We start from the raw sequence: 21,073 nt of genomic DNA, 5'->3' as shown, positions 1-21,073 counted from the left end.
GTTCACATACTATAGGCAGCTGTAGTTTTTTGATGGTTGCTACCCTCATTTGTGTGTGTGTGTGGTGGGGGGCTCACATGCGCACTTATAGATAGGTGTCTATGCATACTTGTGAGGATCACATGCATGTGGAGGCCAGAGATTAATTTTGGATGTCTTTTGAGTCACTTTTCACCTTTTTCTTCTTAAAAAAAGTTTATTTATTTGCAAGCAGAGATACAGAAAAAGAAAAGACAGAGACAGACAGAGAATGGGTGCACCAAAGCCTCTGGCCACTGCAAACAAATTCCAAATGCATGGACCACTTTGTGAGTCTGGCTTGTGAGGGTACTGGGGAATTGAACTTGATCATTAGGCTTTATAGACAAGTACCTTAAACACTAAACCATCTTTCTAGCCCTCTTCCTTATTTTTGAAATGAGGTCTTTTGTAGTACCTAGAGATCACTAATTAGGCTGGACTAGCTATCCAGTAAGCCTTAAGGATTGTCCTGTATCTGCTTCCCCAACATTAGGATTATAGGCATGCCACCACACCTGGCCTTTTATGTAGGTGCTGGGGACTCAAACTCAGGCATCTTAATCACTGAGCCATCTTCCCAGCACTGCGTATCCTTCTTTTAAGAACTGCTTCTCACTAAGGTAGGGAAATCTGGCTGAAATTATGACCCATGGGTGTTTGGAGTGCTTTATTAAGTGAAATGCTACCCTAGTTAAAATGGCCATTTATTTGTCTTCTCTAGCCAGAGGGCTCTACCTAGAAACCTTGGCTACAGGAAGGGATGGCCAGTATTCTGTTCTGTCCACACCTCTGTCCAGCTTTGCAGTCTCCACCCTTCCATGAAGCAGTGCCAGGAAAGAGTTTCCCATAAAGATAAGGACCTTGTGTCAGGGTGGGATGATTTAAATATTCACTTTTGGAGGCTCACCATAGAGATCTTTATTCTGGAGAGCTTTGTTTTCTTTTACAGGATTGCAGGTGTGCAGGAAACTTGGGAAACTAGAACAAAGTGTTCTCTTCCCCTTCATCCAGTCTCCCTCTGTTAATATTACTTTAGTCATATCCCGCACACATAGATGTGTATATATGTATGCATGTATACACACATACACACCTTCACATATTCTCAAGTATTTTTTATTTTTAGCACAAGCTGTCCTCAGACTCACCACCAAAGGTCTTCCTGCCTCTGCCGCCCACATGTTTGGATCACAGGGCTGTGCTGCCACATCCAGCCCCTCTTTACCTCTACATGTGTTCAAAAGCTTTATTTCAGCCAGACAGCACATGTGCTCCTATTAGTCCTAAACTGTGTTCAGATTTCCTCAGTTCTCCCAGTTCTGTTCTTCTTAGGGTAAGAAAATCCCAGATTATTATTGTGTTCCTTTGTCATACCCCCCTAGTTTTCTTTAACTCAAGATGGCTTTTTGGTGTTTGCTTCATGACACTGACATTTCTGAGGATATTGCATAAATTGTCCTCCATCTGGCTGTGCCTGGGCTCCTTGTTGATTAGATTCAGGTTTTATACTTTTGGCAAGAATGTTGGGTGGGGATATTGTGTTCTCCTCAGCATAGCTGCTGAGGTGGACAGTATCATTTGGTTAAGATGGTGTCTGTTAGGCGGCTCCATTGCAAAGTTAACTGTTTTTATCTTTTGTAATTAATAAGAATCTGTGGTAGTGCTCTTTGAGATTGTAAAACCTCCCCTCTTTTAGTGTGCATACTCACTGATTAGTTCCTGAAGGGATTATTCTTAGATGATGGTTACCAAAGGGTGATTTCCTAATTTCATGTTTGTTTTCTGTCTTTATCCATTGGGTTTCTACCCTAAGGAAGAGCTTAGACTTTTATTTTTCTTTATAAAAGCATTGGGAGACTGGAGAGATGGCTTACTTACTAAAGTGAAAGGACCAAGGTTCGATTCCCTAGTACCCATGTAAGATGGATCCACCAGGTGGCACATGCGAATTAAGTTGGTTTGCAGTGGCTAAAAGCCCTGGCATACCTGTTCTCTTCTCTCAAATAAATAATTAATTTTTTTTTAACTTTATGAAAAAGCATTGGGTGACCATCCTTTGCTCTCATTGTTTTCTTGTTCAAATTGTCCCAGTTGAGTCTGGTAGGGGCCCCAGTAGCTTAATTCTGTGGTCATTTGAGAACTCTTTATTCTGTGTGTTCACTATGCTTCAAGCTAAGCTCGTGCTCTTCCTGCTCCAGACAAAGAATTGGTCATTTATCCAAGATTCTCTCAAATTCCATTAACTGGGCATTCTTAAGTTAGAAGGAAAAAATGACAAAAAAAAAATGTGATAGGGAATCATCTTTTATCCTCTAGAAGTGTTAGTTTCTCTCATTACCTAAAATTTCTTTGGTGGTTTTAAGCGTCTGTCACCTTGAGGTTATAGAGGCGAGTGGCACTTAGAACCTGACCTCATGCTATTCACAGCCTAGAAAATAGGCCAGCAGAAAGCCAGCCACCCAGAATGATGGCCCCAGAGTTATTGGCTGTCACCATGTGCTGAGCACAGTGAGGGTTAAAGCTGATTTATCCACCCTCCAAAGACTGCCCAGTGGAATCTCCCAGCCTCTACAATTCCCTCCTATCCTCTGTTTGCAAATCCAGGGAGCACAGTATTTCATAAGAATTATTCTACTTAGAAGACTGATAATCCTTAAAACTTTTATATTTATTATGCGGCAGATTCCTTATAAACTCCCTTATTTATGGTGGTTGCATCCTAAAGTAAGGTAGGCACACACCTGCATCACCCTCTTGGATGGGGAAGGTAGGGTTTCATAGAATTGGGGCCTTACCCTGACACTGCCCTTGACTGGGCTCTTGAGCACAAAGAGTTTTATAACTTCTCAGTGTCCCTTGTCGTGGATTTCCCTGAATGGACTGTGGCTGTCTTCACATGCAGATAGAAGAGCACAGCACTGGGAACTTCAGTTCCAGCAGGCACAGCGAGTGATCCCTTATGTTGCCAAAGGATGGTGTTCTATGTTGTTAATTTTAATTTTATTTATTTGAGAGAAAGAGAGAGCAAGAGAGAGAGAGAATGGGTATGCCAGGGCCTCCAGTGGCTGCAAATGGAACTCCAGACACATGCACCACCTTGTGCATCTGGCTTATATGGGTCCTGGGGAATCAAACATGGGTCCTTAGGCTTTGCATGCAAGCACCTTAGCCACTAAGCCATCTTTCCAGCCCAGGATGGTGTACTCTGTCACCATGTCAAGTGTGTGTGTATTGCATAAACTACTATTAATGTACAGCCTTACATCCTTTGGTTTAGGCAGCTGTTTCATATTGCATTTGGGCTTGTTGTTCCAAGTGGTCGAGGTCTTCCTTTCAGTCTCGATACTGCCATCGTAGCACATTAGCTTTCCCCGTTCATGCTGTGTTTGGCACACTGATGTTTCTGCTTGGTTGCATTCCTCAGGTTGTTGATTTAAATGAGCAAAACAGGTGAGTCAGAGTCCTGTGGCACGTCACTGGACAGACTTCCAACTTGACACAGAAAGTGATGGCATTCAGCACCTGTAAAATCATCCAGACTTCCTCATCTGAAAGAGGACTTCCTTTAAACGACAAAGTACGGTTCTCTTTGCTGCACTTCTCAGTTCAGAGAGTCCAACTGAGGCTGTGTTTCCATTTGTTCCGTGTGAGTTTTCTTATTGGATGGACAGCTAGCGGCTAGTTGCTCAGGATCACCCCGTCTGACAACGTATTTCACCAGCAATGCTGAAGCTGTTCTGCATCTAGGAAGGTCTTGCAACAGATAATCTCGTTATGTTCTTTTCACTCTGATGCCATTGCTTTATGCAAAGTGGTGTGTACACTCACAGTCATGCTGTCCCCTTGTCTGGCTTTATGTGACTTTGGAAAGCATTGTACCTTTATATGACTGTGGTCTCTTGCTTGTGAGAATACAAGCTGAAACCTAGTGCATTGCATCTCCTAGCATCTGATGTAGTAGCTCAGTCGTTTCATAGTTAGTGTCCTGATTTCTAGAATGTGCTCTCCTCCCTCTTCTCTCTCCCTTCTCCTTTGCTGGTCATTCAGTACTTTGCTCCTGCTTCCCCTACTCACCTTGTCTCCTTCCGACTTTCTGAAGATATCCAAGCGCAGAGGGCCGTTTTGAGCTTGCCTCCCCTTCGGAGGGATCACAATGTTGTGTTACGTGAGTGGTGCCAGTAGGCCTGGGACATAAGATACATACCTTGGACACATGAAGGTCAGATGCCCACACTGGATGTCAGCATATTTTGTTTTCTCCTTGAGAAACATATTTTAAAGGAAAATATTGTAGAGCGGCTAAGAACATAGAACCCCAAAGCCAGATTCCCTGGCTTTGTCATTTAGGCTGTGCAGTCTTAGGCAACCTCAATTTTCCCATCTCTAGAATGATAAAATAATGAAAATAGAACACATCTCAGACTGATGTGAGGGTCAAAGAAATGTTGTACATGTAGGTCTTCACACAGTGTCTAACCAATAAATGATGGCTTCTTTAAAACCTTTGGGAAATATAGCCACAAAGGCAGAAATGAAGTCACTTAAACCTCACCTCTTAGATCTTATCATTGCAAAACTGTTGACAGAAATGTCTCATATTCTGTGCATACTTCATTCATTGAGCATCTGATTGTCTTCCCATGCCTGTAAATAGTTTCTTTAAAGATTTTAGTTTTAGAGGTTGGAGAGATGGTTCAGCGGTTAAGGAACTTGCCTGCAAAGCCTAAGGATCCGGGTTTGATTCCCCAGTACCCACACAAAGCCCAATAAACAAAGTGTCTCATGCACCTGAAGTTCATTTGCAGTGGCTAGAGGCCTTGGCATGCCCATTATTTCTCTCTCTTCTCCATATGCAAATAAAATTTCTTTTTAAAGATTTCAGTCTTAGACAACAGCATATGGAGTTCTGTGCACCCCATTTAGTCTGTTTTCGCTTGACTATTTCCATCTTTTTTTCTCCGATTACACATCTTGTGATGAATAATATTGTATGTCCTCTCTTACATATGTCTCTCCTCTGGTTGTTTCCTTGGGATAAACACCTAGAATGGAGAAGTTGCCCAGTCAAAGGGCTCGGACATGTTGGTGGCTTGTGGGCTTCCTGAGCACCAGGAGGGAGGTACTTACTGCTTCTCCCTAGGGCTGGGCAAAAGAGAGCCCCCAGAGAAATGGGCATCCTTGCCTGCTGTGGCTGAGGTCTCTGGCAATGCCCTGTGGGTTATTCACAGAGGGAATCATTTCTTTCCCTGTCTCTATTCTCTCTTTGTTTTCTTTCCTTCCCCTTTGTCTCCCTTCTTGGTTTTCTGCCAAACAGCCCCTTGTGAAAGACCCGCCTAATTAACCCTGTGCTAATTAACAATTTAAAATTACACAGTGCGACTGTTCATGTTTAATTCTCTGGGAACTGAAGCAACAGTGGGAGCCCCCTCCCCTTCCTTGTAACCACACCCCCAGAACTTGAACTGTTGCATCTCACCCAGCCACCCCCATCTCCTTCAAGGAGTGAGAACTGCTATACTGCATGTTTTTACTGTAAAGAGGGGGTTGTCACCTTGGGATGCTCTACTGTGCTATAGTGGACTTATTCTTGTAAAGCATTCTTTGAAAAGTAGAGATGGGTATTTGCAAAGCTGTAGTAGGCTTTTGGGGAGGGGAGTAGAACTTTTAGATGAGAACAAGTTGGGGGCCCTTTGTTGTTCTTGTTGGTAAAAGGTTCTTAATGAAGGTGCTGGAGTTTGCTACACAAAATTACTTTTCAAATGGCAGATTCAAAGGCTAAGCAGAGAAGGAGCAAGCAGGCACATACGTATGAATACCACCCCGACGTGAACTTCACCATCAGAAAGATATGCCTGATTAAAATCTAACGGCATGTTTAAACAGTGTTGAGTGCAGAATCAGAGATCAGGCATAAGGAACATGGAGCAGTGAACAAGGGGAAGAAAAGTGGGCTGCAGGCAGGGTTGAGGGTTCAGTGTGAGCCAGCCCTGGAGTGCATGAAGGATGAGGTTGGTGCACAGAGCCTAGGGGACCTAAGAAGTGGTGTGTGGATGCTGGCTGGCAGGACTGCCCGCAAAAGCGCGGGGACCCACTTGGTTCCCAGGCTGCCCTCTGTAACTGAAGATCATTGATTTTACGGGAAACCATGTTTACAGACAGAGTGCTGATCGACCTGCCGAGTTGACTTCTGCCTCCTTAAGTAAGAACTACCTTTTTCTTATTGACTGGCTGATAAACAGAGCAAGCACGCCAGCCAGCTGGGTGGGAGAGCAGTGGATGCCCCGAGGCCCATGAACTGCCAGACTGGACAAGATGAAGAGATTGCTGAATGTCAGTGCTCTAGCCCCCTCCCTGGACCATTCCCCATTCCTGCACCTGCCAGGGAATGAGGCTGGGCAGACCTACGATCATCTTCCCCTGGTCACCTAGTGATACAGTATGGGCGCCGAGCACAGGCATTGGGTGAGAGACTGTGAAAAAAAATGACTCAAGTTCTCATTCAGGTTTCCTGGGATGCTGTGAATGTGCAGATTCTGACTGCGGGGGACATGTGTGTACTTAGTTGGAGCCTACATTTCTCACAAGCTTCCCGGTGAGGACAGCACGTCTAGTCCATGACAAAACGTTGCCTGTTATTTGCACGGTGGTTGTCAAAGGTTCTGCTTGTCATGGCCAGTGTGCATGGAAACGAAGCCCAGAGCAGGCAGCCTGGGTTTGGAAATGGGCTCCTGATAACCACCTGTACCTTCATGAACTGCCACCCCTGTGAAGGAGTGGGCTGAGGTGTCCATCACTTCTCAACAGAAATCAAAGGAAGGGACTTTCTAAAAGTCTGGGCCTCCTAGCTGGATAGTTTGAGGAGGAGGAGGAAGAAAGCGGAACAGCAAAGCCCACCAATTAATTGGTAAACGCTAGCAGGTTTCTCTGGCCCAGCCCAGGCTGCAGAGGAGATTGGCTTTGCTGTCAATAAACAAGTCCCTGGTGCGGCATCAAAGCTCCTCTCCTTTATCAATCGTGGCCTCCCCTTCCCGCATGTTCCTGTAACTTACCAAGCATTTATGACATTGATTTTACAATCGGGCTGTTAACCCTCCCACCCCATCGTGCCTGCCAACCTTTTTGGCATGAACTGTCAATCAGATGTCACCTAGCCAATCAGCATCTTTAAGAGCCTCCCTGGATTCTCACCTGTATCAGTGAAGCCTTGCTGGAAGTCCCACCGCATTTGCTGTTGGGTTTGGACTAGTATGCTATCTGTCCCAAGCGAACGTGCCTTTCCTAAGGCACACAGAACTGCGCTGTTGGAATCTGAGGCTATCAATGAAAAGATGAATGTGCACACATGTGTTTTAAACAAATCATGGCACATTCTTCCAAAAAGTTATTTCTTCTGAGGCTTCTAGTAAACATGCTTTCTCCATCTTTTCCCGAGGGGGAGCTGTTGGCTCACTGTGCAGCCAAGTCTCAAGGAATTAAAAAAAAAAAAAAAAAAAAAAAAAAAAACACAATAAGATGGGGGTGGCAGGGGATAGAGGGAGAATAAACACGCCAAAACCTTCATCTGCTGTTTATGAATAAGACAGTGGGCTCACATGGAAGGTGGAGAGGGATAGCCTAGGGGTCTGTGGTTGAAAGACCAAAGCCCTGAGAAGTGCTGAGCTGCCTGTAGGAGAGGTGCTGCAATGCAATAAATACCCCTGCAGTGTCCTTGCCACAGAAGTTAGGTGGCTGGTGATGAGTTGAGGCTTTCTCCAGGGACAGGAGATCTCAGAGGGCAAGTTCAGCTCAGTAGCACTTTAGACTCGGAAGCGGAAAAGCCTGAGGGCTGAAGGACAGCTGCTTGGATAGTGAATAATAACCAAGAGGCAGGCGTGGAAGTGGGGCTTGTCGAGCCCAGCTGCTGCCTCAGCTGGCATAAAAGTCCTTGATAGCAAAACCCGCTAAAGTGCATGGTAAACAGGCTGGGCTGCCTGCAGATGGGGCTAGGTGAAGCTGCTCTAGGGGGGCATTGGCACATTGAGAGCCTGGCCATCTCTTACTAGAAGTATCATGCTCACACTTTGTATCATAATTTTGACCTGAAGTGGCTGAGTTTCAGGCCCAGCAGTTCTCCTGGTTGGCATGGAGGGGGTGGAAATTCCAGGGCCTGTCTTCTATTCGGTGTTCAGAGTGGCATTGGTCCGTTTTGAGATTCACCCTTTCAGGTTTACTGCATGGGAAATTACAATAATATTTCTGATGCCTGAAGGGGATTGGAAGTGGCCATTAGCCCTCTTGGGGACTTTGGAGGGAGTGTCCGAGCCTAAATCTTTGCCCTTTGAGTCTTGCAGTCCTCACAGGCCTTTGAACTTCTCAAACTAGATATCTGGGCATTATAAGCATCTGCAGTTTCTCTATATAATTGGGTACACCATGGTAGACCCTCCTTTCTGAGGGACTCATACTTCCCTCCCTTCCCTCTTTCCCGCAGTGTGATAGAGCAGGGTTGTTTGTGTGTGTGTGTGTGTGTTGGGGGGGGGGGGCTCTGTATGTGGTAGGACCTCTTTGGGGCTGGAGTGACAACAGCCCTCTCTCCTTCCACTATGGCTCACTGTGGGGCCTGATTCGAAGTCCTGGTGGCAAAGATTAAAACTTCTAACTGTTCTCCAAGGTTAGGGTGGCCAGTAGTGTGAAGTCAAAGAGGCTAACCCCCCCCCCTTTCCCATGTCCCTGTACATGCATGGATCCAGCTGTGATGCCCACAGTACTGCTTGCCCTCTGTATGCTGGACTGTGGGGGGGGGGCATGTCCCCCAGCCTGCCCTCTGCCCTACGGGCTGTGTGTCATGGGTGTGGACAGAAGCCTCTTAGAGCGCTCCATGCGCGGGACCTTAGCCTTGGCCCTCCTAACCTCTTTCCTTTCTCTCTCTCTCTTTCCCCTGTCTCCCTCCTCCCCCCTTGCCTCCGCCCTTCAGGTCCGATCCGTACTGGGTGCAATGAAAGCTCCACGCAGGCCTTACCATGGAAGGCTGTGACTCGCCCGTCGTCTCGGGGAAGGACAATGGGTGCGGTATCCCTCAGCACCGGCAATGGACTGAACTCAGCAGCACCCACCTCCCTGACAAACCCAGTAGCATGGAGCAGCCCACAGGCGAGAGCCACGGGCCCCTGGACAGCCTGAGGGCCCCCTTCAATGAGCGCCTGGCGGACAGCAGCGCCCCGGCTGGGCCCCCCGCCGAGCCGGCCAGCAAGGAGGTCAGCTGCAACGAGTGCTCGGCCTCCTTCGCCAGCCTGCAGACCTACATGGAGCACCACTGCGCTGGCACGCGGCCCCCGCCGCCCCTGCGAGAGGAGAGCGCCAGCGACAGCAGCGAGGAGGGCGACGAGGAGAGCGACGTGGAGAACCTGGCCGGGGAGATCGTGTACCAGCCCGACGGCTCCGCGTACATCGTCGAGAGCCTGAGCCAGCTGGCCCCGGGCGCGGCCGCGTGTGGCAGCGGCGGGGACAGCGGACCTCTCCCCTCGCTCTTCTTGAACTCTCTCCCCGGGGCAGGGGGCAAGCAGGGGGACCCTTCGTGTGCTGCGCCCGTGTACCCGCAGATCATCAACACTTTCCACATAGCCTCATCCTTCGGGAAATGGTTTGAGGGCTCAGACCAGGCTTTCCCGAATACCTCAGCCCTGGCAGGGCTCAGCCCTGTCCTGCACAGCTTCCGCGTGTTTGACGTGCGACACAAAAGCAACAAGGATTACCTGAACAGCGACGGTTCTGCCAAAAGCTCCTGCGTATCCAAAGATGTTCCCAACAATGTGGACCTGTCCAAATTCGATGGCTTTGTGCTCTATGGCAAGAGGAAGCCCATTCTGATGTGTTTCTTGTGCAAACTCTCCTTCGGGTATGTCCGTTCATTTGTGACCCACGCGGTGCACGACCATCGGATGACCCTGAGTGAAGACGAGCGGAAAATTCTTAGCAATAAGAACATCTCCGCTATCATCCAAGGGATTGGCAAAGACAAGGAACCCCTTGTAAGTTTTCTGGAACCAAAAAACAAAAACTTTCAACACCCTTTAGTTTCCACAGCTAACCTCATAGGCCCCGGACACAGTTTTTATGGTAAATTTAGTGGCATTCGCATGGAAGGGGAGGAGGCTCTCCCAGCCGGCTCTGCTGCTGGCTCGGAGCAGCCCCAAGCTGGTCTCTTGACCCCCAGCACCCTCTTGAACCTTGGCGGGCTCACCAGCTCGGTCCTGAAGACCCCCATTACCTCAGTCCCCCTGGGGCCTCTGGCTTCCAGCCCTACCAAATCCTCAGAGGGCCAGGACTCTGGGGCAGCCGAAGGAGAGAAGCAAGAAGTGGGTGATCCGGATTGCTTCTCTGAGAAAGCAGAGCCAGCCGAGGAGGAGGAGGCAGAGGAGGAAGAGGAAGAAGAAGAGGCAGAGGAGGAGGAGGAAGAGGAAGAAGAGGAGGAGGAGGAAGATGAGGGTTGCAAAGTACTCTTTCCAAGTGAGTTGGACGAGGAGCTGGAGGACAGGGCCCCCGAGGAGTCTGGGGCCACGGCAGGTGGTAGCAGTAAAAAGGACCTTGCTCTCTCAAACCAAAGCATTTCTAACTCCCCCTTAATGCCTAATGTGCTCCAGACCCTGTCGAGGGGCACAGCTTCTACTAGTTCTAATTCCGCTTCTTCCTTTGTTGTCTTTGACGGTGCGAACAGGAGGAATCGTTTAAGCTTTAACAGTGAGGGCGTCAGGGCCAATGTGGCAGAGGGAGGCAGGAGGCTGGACTTCACTGACGAAAGTGCCAATAAAGACAATGCCACAGCACCAGAACCAAATGAAAGCACAGAGGGCGAAGATGGGGGCTTCCTTCCCCATCACCAGCACGCTGGCTCCCTCTGCGAGCTTGGGGTTGGGGAGTGCCCCTCGGGGAGTGGTGTGGAGTGCCCCAAATGTGACACGGTCCTGGGGTCCTCCCGCTCGCTGGGCGGCCACATGACCATGATGCATTCTCGTAACTCGTGTAAGACACTCAAGTGCCCCAAGTGCAACTGGCACTATAAGTACCAGCAGACGCTGGAGGCACACATGAAGGAGAAGCACCCGGAGCCGGGGGGCTCCTGTGTCTATTGCAAAAGCGGGCAGCCCCACCCCCGGTTGGCACGGGGCGAGAGCTACACGTGTGGTTACAAGCCTTTCCGCTGCGAGGTGTGTAACTACTCCACCACTACCAAAGGCAACCTCAGTATTCATATGCAGTCCGACAAGCATCTGAACAACATGCAGAACCTGCAGAACGGAGGGGGCGAGCAGGTCTTCAGCCACACTGCCGGGGCTGCGGCTGCGGCTGCTGCGGCGGCTGCGGCGGCTGCCAATATCGGTAGCTCCTGCGGGGCCCCCTCGCCCACCAAACCAAAAACCAAACCCACGTGGCGGTGTGAGGTGTGCGATTACGAGACCAACGTGGCCAGGAACCTCCGCATCCACATGACCAGCGAGAAGCACATGCACAACATGATGCTGCTGCAGCAGAACATGACGCAGATCCAGCACAACCGCCACCTGGGCCTCGGCAGCCTGCCCTCGCCCGCCGAGGCCGAGCTCTACCAGTACTACCTGGCCCAGAACATGAACCTGCCCAACCTGAAGATGGACGGGTCTGCCTCAGACACCCAGTTCATGATGAGTGGATTCCAGCTGGATCCCACCGGGCCCATGGCTGCCATGACGCCTACTCTAGGTGAGGATAACCCACGTGCTTGTTTGATTTTGACAGTAGGGGTTTTGTTGGGAGGGAGAAGTGGACTGGGCTGAGGTAATCCTGTGGGTTGGGTCCATGTTGATCTTCTTGGATTGTTTGGTGTAAATGGGGGCGCCTCACAATCAAATGTCCCCCTTCCTCCCAAGGATCCTTTGAACTCTGTGTATATGTGGAAGATTTTTATGCAGCAACAGAGCTATGGTTGTACTCTGGCTGTGTAGGGCCGGGATTAAAGTTTAAATGTTTCCTCTAGTTTTTGGCTCATGGTCAAACTTCCTTACAGTTCCCATTCTCTCTCTCTCCTGTCTCCTCCTCCTCCTCATCTTCTTCTTTTTTTTTTTTTTCCTTTTCATTTTTCAAGGTAGGGTCTCACTCTAGCCCAGGCTGACCTGGAATTCACTACGTAGTCTCAGGGTGGCCTTGAACTCACGGCCATCCTCCTACCTCTGCCTCCCAAGTACTGTGATTAAAGGCGTGCACCATCACGCCCAGCCTCTGTCTCTTTCTTAATTTTGGAAAAAAAAAAAAAAAAGCCACAGTCACTCAAAAATTTTGAGTTCCATTAAATATTTATTGAAACATACAGGAAACTATAACTGGGACAATTGCCTCACTAAGAGGCACTTGAAGCCATAGCACAGCTTACTGAAGTAACCAAAGGCGGATTCCATCCTGAGCCGAGAGCCACCGATGGAGGCTTCTCAGCGTTTTTGGTGTATTTACAAGAATCTCGATGGAAGAGGCATGTTCTTATTCCCACTAGTTTTGGATGAGTTGTTGCTGATTAGTGTAGCTAGGAATTAAATTCCCATGAGGACACTGTCATGAGTGATGAAATAGGTGAAAAAATTAATAACTCATAAAATTGTCCACCAAAGGAAGCTAGCTTTTAAATAGCAGTTACATGCTGGCTAGTGGATGAATGGCCAGGCTTTAAAGAAGTTGTGTTTGCTATATTCAGACTTTAGCCATGTTAGTCAGCTTTCTCTTACTGTAACAAATACTTGAGGTGAGCGGTGTATAAAGAAACAAGGATTATTTTAACTCCCAGTTTTGGAGATTGCAGTCCTTGGCCAGTTGGCCCATTGCTTTGGGGCCTGTGGCAAGGCCTTGCATCATGGTAAGAGCAGAACATATGGTGGGAAAAGCTACTACTTGGATTAATAGCCAGGAACAGAAACGGAGAGAAGGAGCCAAGGTTTCAACATCCCTCTCAATTGCTCCCATCTGATGAGAAGACTTACAAGTAGACCCTGCGTCTTAAAAGTTCTGCCACCTCCCAAGAGTGCCTTACGGTATGGACTACATTTTAAACATATAGGCCTTTGGGGTACACTTACCCAAATCATGGTACCAGGTCTTACCAATTGCTTTAATATATCTGAAATAGAACCAAGAAGGGTTAGGGAGATAGCCCCATTGGAAAAGTGCTTCCCTTACAAGCATAAGGACCTGATTTTGATCCCCAGTACTCATATAAAGTCTGAGCATGGTGGTTTGTGCCTGTAATCATAACACTGGTGATGCAGGGGGACAGGAGGATTTCTTAAGTTTGCTAGCCAGCTAGTCTAGGCTAATTAGTGAACTCCAGGTCAGTGAGTATCACTATCTGAAAAAAAGAGGTGGATGATGTGTCTGAGGATGGCATCCAAGGCTGCCCTCTGGTCTCTGCATGCGCACACACACATGCACACCTCACTCATATGTGTTTCCACACATACATACATACATACTTAATACATGTGAACATACACACACAAAGATACAGTAAAACCAAGAATATATAGATGCTGAAAACTGTAGATCATGGCACAGGTTTGGAGAATTGCTTTAGCAAGGAAATGTATGCATTGATTTTGTGAGGGCCAGGACACCGGTCTTCCCCCTTCCTGACCTTCCCAGACTTGTTGTACCTTAGGTAGAGCCCTTCCTGGTCTCTGTTATTGGACTATGCTATCTAACCTACTTGGGGCCACTGGTGGTAGTCTGAGTTTAGCAGTATCCCATGACTAATATGGGAATAAGTAGTTATCAGTAACAAAGTATGAGTGAATGAAAGCCTTTATCCAGGCATAGTTTAGGTAAGTGACAGAGGGCCTGGTCTTCCCAGTTTGCAGATCTTTATTTATGTGGTGTTTTAGTACTAATTATTGCTGATGAGTTACATTTCAAAGCACTTTTTTTCCTGCTATGTATTTCACTTTGAATTCATGATACTTTAATCTTGTTTTCCATTTTGAAACATTAACTGGTTGATCTCTTATTACCAAATGATCTGAAGATGTTTGACCGACTGGCTAATCACAGAGGCACAGGCATCCATTGTCTTATTTGTCCCCTGGTAAACCATGCACACCAGAAATTTTGGCACTGTGTTTTAAGACAGTAAGAACTGGAGTATTCTCATGTAGGGATTTAAAATCCTGGGAGGCACATCTTAAGAATAAACAAGATGTAACCCAGGTATATAGCAAGGGCACAGAACTTGGGTGCGCTCATATTGGGTCAAAACAAAAGTCTAATTTTCATAAAAATGGGCAACTAAAGCTTGTGTTGAGAAGCAGAGTCATACTTTGCTTTTCATGCCAGGTGTCTGTGAATCATGGGGTATCACACACTGTCCCAAGTGTTACGGCAGGTGCAAAAATGAAACCCCCAAGTGACAAACCCCTGTATTCTAAAGAACACAGCTCTTCTAAGGAGACCTGCACTCTATTGCTTAAATAAATAAATAAATAAATAAATAAATAAATAAAAAAAATGGAGCTGCTCCCTTCCTAGGACCTTGCCCAGCTCAGTCAAGAAGGGCCTAGTTGCCAGTACCACCACTTGCTGGACAAGGTGAGTCTTTGGAGACATCCTGCTCTTTCCATAGGCCACAAGGTCTGTGGAGGTGAAGAGAGTTACAAATGTGGGTGTGGAGACAGTAGGAAGTATCCAAAGAGTTTATAATTGGAGTTGGAGGATCTCAATAGGAGAGAGGACATATGCACATGCCCATAGGTACACTCTGTAGCTCTTAATAAGATGGCTATCGCTATTGTTAGATAAGACTGGATTCTGGGGCTGGAGAGATGGCTTAGCGGTTAAGGCACTTGCCTGCAAAGGCCTCAGGTTCGACTCCCCAGGACCCACATAAGCCAGGTGCAAGGGGGCGCATACATCTGGAGTTTGTTTGCAGTGGCTGGAGGTCCCCGTGTGCCCATTCTCTCTGTCTACCTGCCTATTTCTGTTTATCTCTCTCAAATAAATAAATAAAAATAAAAATAAGATAAATATTTCTTTTTAAAAGACTGGATTCTGCAAAGGGAGGGAAGGGGTTTTCTGAAATGCACTTCTTACCAAGTTACTGTTCTCATGCTTTCATTGACAGAAACTCCTCTTTAGTTCTGTCCAATCGACACTCGTGGGGGATGCCTCCAGAGAGCTGGAGGACTTGAAAGAGGAGAGGCTTTCACCCTTTGCTCTGGTATGGCTAGGTTGGATTTGCCACCATTTGTAGACAGGATGTTAGACCTAAGACTCTGTGAACATTCTCTCAAGCACCCCTTTAGGTGTCAAGTCCAGCCCAGCATGAAGGAAAGGGTCACTTGGGAAGGAATCTTCATGTTCTCCCCAGTATCCAGGTAGCCACAAAACTCATGCTTGGGTTCAGCTTATGATTCTAGAATGTTATTTAGTACAGATGCCTCTCTAACTCTAAAGGCAGTGCTTGTGAGTGGGCTCCCATGCCAGATAATGAATTCTAAGCCACTTGCCTGCATGTCATGGGCTCAAATTCCTTTCTGAGAGCACACATCTAGTAGGGCTCAAGAGGAAGTCTGCTGTGTTCTTACTCAGAGGGACTCCTGACTGCCTGTGAATGGAGTGAGGTTCATGCAGTTCACAGGCGATGAATTAGCCTTGTGGATTTGTAGGATTCCGACACCCTGGCATTTCTCCAAGGTGGAGCTCTTGATGGAAGTTTTGGCTTGCCTTTCATAGTTCTAACCCTTCTCACTGCTCCTCTGATCTGTCTGAGATTTACATCTCATCTCTAAGAACTTGGGATGGGGGTGGGGGGGGTGTCAGGGACTTACTCCTCTGCTTGTTCTGAGGACTTCTAACATTCATTCAGACATCCAGCAAGTGACAGCTGAATTTCTCTGTAGAGTGATATTGATGTGCTGAGGCTGCATTTAAAGAGTTGGGAGATGTGATGCTTCGGGTGGTTACCATCAGAAACAAATATATGTTTCCTGCTTGTCTTACCCTCCGGGCAGTTCCTGCTTTGACTGAGCACTGCATATGTGCTGGTGGATGCTGTCTGGCCTTGGTCCCCATTGAGGAATGGAACTTTTTTTCTCTTTCTCTCTTCCCTTTCTCATACTAAAAAGAATGTCATAGTTATGGCTTCTCTCACCAGGGGAGATGGCAAGAGAGACAACAAGCAGAAAGCTTCCAAAGCCTTCTGGAATGCATGTGCCAAAGATTTCTGTGGCTTGTTAGATTGTCTGCAGACTTCAAATACGGCCAGTCTTGCTTAGTGGAGTCTGTACTGATCTTTTCACTTGAGGTGTAGTGTAAACAAGAAAATCATTACACACACACACACACCATCTTTTCTTTGATGAGACACTACCTTGGATTCTAATCAGTCATTAAAAAAAAATAACCCCAGCCTAACCACATGTAAAAGGTCAAGTTTAAATATCACTTGGAGGATGGGAGTAGACCTCAGAGCTCAAGTATGCTTGTGTTCAGGGGTGAGGCAGAAAATAGAAGCCAGTACTCAGCTTTCAGAGGACTGTGTTCATCTAGTCAAGGTAGGTAGAGGGAAGGCTGCTCTTTCCAAGGCTTTTCCCTGATATAAATAAACTTGTATTAATGTCCCACCAGTGAAGGTAAGCTTGTTCCTGGTTTATGCAAGGGCTGGGATGGAGGAAGGAGGAAGAAGAGGACGAGGTACTTTTTGGACCCATTTTAGGGACTGTGAGTTCCCTTCCCCATCTCCATTCACTCATGAACGTGTATCATTTTGGTTGGCAAGCAAAACATTTGTACATCTGTGCAGTGATGGATTCTTACTTGAGAGGGTCATCTAGAACCTGTCTGGACCCCTGCCCTGGAGTGTTTGTGTTCTGATAGGGAATGCTAGCTGTGGTGTGGCCCTGTGTGTGGTTATCCGTGACTAACGGAGAGTGTGATCTGGCTTATGGTAGATCCACATCTCACTTGGTGCAGAGGCTCAGGAAAGGAAGAGTTTTCCAGAGAGGAGACTGGGACAGGGTGGGCAGCACTGATGGACATATAGGCTTTTAACAGGAGAGGTATGTAGAGTGACCAACAGAGAGACTATTCCTGGAATCTTTGACGTAGAGATTTGCTACCTAACACAACAGTGACTAGCCACATGTGGCTGTGTGAATTTTAATTAATTGCAATGCAAACTTCAGTTTCTCTTTTTGCACTCCTCATATTTCACATGTGTGGCTGGCGACTATTGCATCAGCCCACATGGCTCTAGAGCATTCCCATGGTGGCAGAAAGTTCTGTTAGTCAGTGATGCTTTAGGTGAATCCTAGGAGTAAGTCACAGTCTTCTAAGGACGCGCTGTTGTAGACTGAAGCTCTGCTCACTTTTGATTCTGGGGCAGTCTGACGTTTCCGATTTTGTGGTATCCAGAGAGTAAGAGAAACTTCTAACTGTTCTGAGATCCTGAGAAAGAGAACAAGCTAAAATCATTCAAGAGGTCATGGTCCTGGAGGAGGAAGGCGCAACACCATGCACAGACCTCAGAATGTCTGTAGGAAAGATCTAAACACTGAGTGAGCTTTGCTTTGCAGCCAGTAGCACCTTGCAGTGTTTGCAGTGTAACCCCGTTCTCCTTGAACCCCAGTTGAGGGTGGTGGAGGGTGAGGTGGTGCCACAGTTATTCACCTGGCTTCTGACTCTCTTCCTCTGTCCTTCCCTGCAGTGGGTGGCGAGATTCCCCTAGACATGCGGCTCGGGGGCGGGCAGCTGGTATCTGAGGAGCTGATGAACCTGGGAGAGAGCTTCATCCAGACCAACGACCCGTCGCTGAAGCTCTTCCAGTGTGCCGTCTGTAACAAGTTCACGACGGACAACCTGGACATGCTGGGGCTGCACATGAACGTGGAGCGCAGCCTCTCGGAGGACGAGTGGAAGGCTGTGATGGGAGACTCATACCAGTGCAAGCTCTGCCGCTACAACACACAGCTCAAAGCCAACTTCCAGCTGCACTGCAAGACAGACAAGCATGTGCAGAAGTACCAGCTGGTGGCCCACATCAAGGAGGGTGGCAAGGCCAATGAGTGGAGGCTCAAGTGCGTGGCCATTGGCAACCCTGTGCACCTGAAGTGTAACGCCTGCGACTACTATACCAACAGTCTGGAGAAGCTGCGCCTTCATACCGTCAACTCCAGGCACGAGGCCAGCCTGAAGTTGTACAAGGTAAGGCCTGCTCCTCGGGCCCGGGGCAACCTCCCAACAGGGTGCAATAGGTACCTGGAAGATGCGGGAGGCCTGGGGAGAGGACAAGCAACCTCCACTATGATCTGGCTGGCTGCTGCCTGCCAGCCTGACTCTGGCAGGGGTCTTGGCATCTACTGACCGATGAAACAGACAGCTTCACCTGGTGGCTGAGGGTCTTCTCTGGGGGACCCCAGTTTGGGCCAGGTTTAGTTTGGGCAGCCCACTGCTGTGTTGTTCCCCTTCCTTCAGCCACTGTGGCTGTCTCCCATGGACTTCCTCTCTTGCTTTTCTGTTCTTCATTCCGGCTTTCTGATTCTTCGTTCCTGGATGCTTAGGGAGCTTTATTTGTCCATTCCTTCATCCTGACAACTGGTATACATTGAGTACTGTCTGTATATCAGGCACCCTGTGTATGTTGAGTACCGTCTGTATACCAGGCACCTTGTGTACATTGAGTACCATCTGTATACCAGGCACCTTGTGTACATTGAATACCATCTGTATACCAGGCACCTTGTATACATTGAGTACCGTCTGTATACCAGGCACCTTGTGTACATCGAGTACCATCTGTATACCAGGCACTGTTCTGAACATGTGCTTCTTCAGTCCATGAAACATACCACATGCATCATGTACATATCTCTTTGTAGATCCATTCTTTTGCAGGGAGATGAATGTCAGACACAGGAAATGAATAAAGCATATAGTAGGCTGGGAGGTGGTAAATGCTATGGGGAAAGCAGGTCAGTGAGGGCTTTCCTGTTCCTTCCCTGTGCTTCCTGTATTTTATGTCCCCCTTTCTCCTCCTCTGCTTTCCCTCTTCCATTCCTTCTTTCCACTCTTTCTACCCCCACCCCTTGGTCCCTCTCTCAACTGCATGGACCATAACAGGGGAGGAGGGGCTGCACATACTGTAAATAGTCCTTTTACTTGCACGGCAGGATTGCTCCAGACATTTCTATTGATTTTTGCTGGACTTAAAGCCTCACCTTTTTCTCTAATCATCCCATAATGGCTTTAGTATGAACAATCAGGTACAAATCGCCATAAATCTCCCCAGCCTCATTCCACACACCCTCTACTCCCTCACGCACTCTCTCTTTCTGACCTCCTCACTTTCATCCGAAGTACCTTTCCTTTCACACCGTTTCCGTGTGCCTCTTGAGACATGTGAGTGTCGGATCCTTTGCCCACACCTGTCCCTGCCAGGATGATGACTGTTGCTCACTTTACTGTTGCTTGTCCTCAGGGGGTACCAAGGATGTGGGATTGTTTAAGCCAAAAGAGAAGAAAGTCAAAGTGAGATCGTGAGGATAGAATATTCTAGCTGTAAGTGCTAACTCCAGTTATGGCGGACTGGGGATGGTTTGGACATCAAGTGGCCAATGCCTCTGTTAATAAGCAAATGCGTCACTGGACTGGCTTGGCCTTGTGCCACCATGGGAAAGAAAGTGCTCTTGTCAGTCAGGTTAAATTGGAAGTCTGAACTCACCTCAGGGTGATGCCAATGTGGTCAAGACAACCAGATGGAAAAACCAGTGGAAAAAACCTTTCTAAAGGACCCAACTGAGTAAAATTTGTACAGAGGGCTCGGCGTGGCCATTGAAGGTTGTGTGGCACTTTGATGAAGGGTCGAGTGGAGGTGGCATGAAATGAGCTGGCCTCTTGCATCTGAGGAGCAGTTGCCCTTTAATAATGTGCACACAGTGGTGTTTCTCCACAACTTATCTACTATGTGGCCTGAGTCTTGGCTAAGAGTCTGCCAGGCACTTGGCTTTGCTTCTGATGGGCCTGGAAACTGGAGGTTTTGCTGAAAAATCTCTCTTTCTGAGTCACCTAACCATGTCCATGGACCATACATGAAGAGTTGGGGTAAGGCTTTTTTGAGGGGATGATGTGAAGGAAGCAATTTACTTAGATATTTCTGCTCTACCAGCTCTTTATCCTCCTGGCCTTATTGATCTTACTTATTTGATATTTTCTTCTCTTTCTTCCTCCCTCCCTCCCTCCCTTCCTCCCTCCCTCTCTCTCTCTCTCTTTTTCTTTCTTTCAAGAAAAAGGACACTATTGCTCAAAAAAATATAATATAGGTAGATGGGCTCACAGATGTTGAGCTACAGGATCGAATGTGGGAACCCAAAGGAGAGACACCCAAATAATACATCTGGCTGGTGCATCCCTGGGGATGACCAGAGATCCCCCCACCTCAGTGTAGAAGCCCTTAGTCCCTCACTAACGAGTGTCACTTTGCTTGCTGGGGCTCTTCTGGGAGAAGTAGGGGTCGTGACTGGGACTGGGGCAGGGGGATAGTGGGGGAGAGGCCAGAAGTTGTCCCACCCACTTCTGGATGATACAGGATTATCAGTTCAGTGCTTCCTCCAAATCATTTTGCCCTTCCTGGTGACTAAAATAAACTTCTTGCCAAGGAAGGCACTCCCTCTCCCTGGGTTTCACCAGTCCATGGATCCGGGGTAGGGTGCAGAGGTGGCTGGAGAGTCACTTTTTCTCTGGGCCCTGGTGTGGCCTGTAGTAAATGGAGATTGATTGCATGTTATTTTTCCTCTTGCTAATGTAATCCATTAGCCCGGCACATGCATAATCAGTTTAGAGCACAGTTAACTGGATGTAATCGAGTTCTTTACTGTCTGCTAGAGAAACTGCTCCAGAAGCGGCTGACCCGGAGAGGCAGCTCAGCCCGCCCAGCTCGCCCCCGCCCTACCGCCCACCCAACCCTGTCCTGTGTTGCTCACCACTGGCCAGGGAGTCCTCGAAGTTGCTTTTGTTTCTTTCTCTCTGTCTCTCTCTCTATTTCTCTGTCTCTCTGCTTCTGTTTCTCTCT

At 47.8% G+C, this 21,073-nt stretch overlaps 1 protein-coding gene across 2 annotated transcripts in view; it reads left to right on the top strand.

Moving 5' to 3' along the window:
- Zfhx3 (zinc finger homeobox 3) overlaps window positions 1–21,073 on the top strand; it is a 253,338-nt gene that overhangs the window by 76,490 nt on the left and 155,775 nt on the right. The window contains exons 1-3 of one of the 2 annotated variants that reach the window (XM_045144105.1): window positions 6,522–6,613; window positions 8,975–11,736; window positions 17,714–18,210. In XM_045144105.1, the coding sequence (XP_045000040.1) occupies window positions 9,021–11,736; window positions 17,714–18,210 (3,213 nt within the window). In that variant the 5' untranslated portion in view covers window positions 6,522–6,613; window positions 8,975–9,020. Of the gene's footprint in view, window positions 1–6,521; window positions 6,614–8,974; window positions 11,737–17,713; window positions 18,211–21,073 lie in introns of those variants that run through there. The other variant, XM_045144053.1, reaches the window with a different exon arrangement.

Source organism: Jaculus jaculus, chromosome 1, assembly GCF_020740685.1.
Source record: "Jaculus jaculus isolate mJacJac1 chromosome 1, mJacJac1.mat.Y.cur, whole genome shotgun sequence".
In the NCBI taxonomy this organism is placed as follows: Eukaryota; Metazoa; Chordata; class Mammalia; order Rodentia; family Dipodidae; genus Jaculus; species Jaculus jaculus.
The sequence above is the reverse complement of the archived record's forward strand: the minus strand, read 5'-3'. Positions and strand labels throughout refer to the sequence as shown.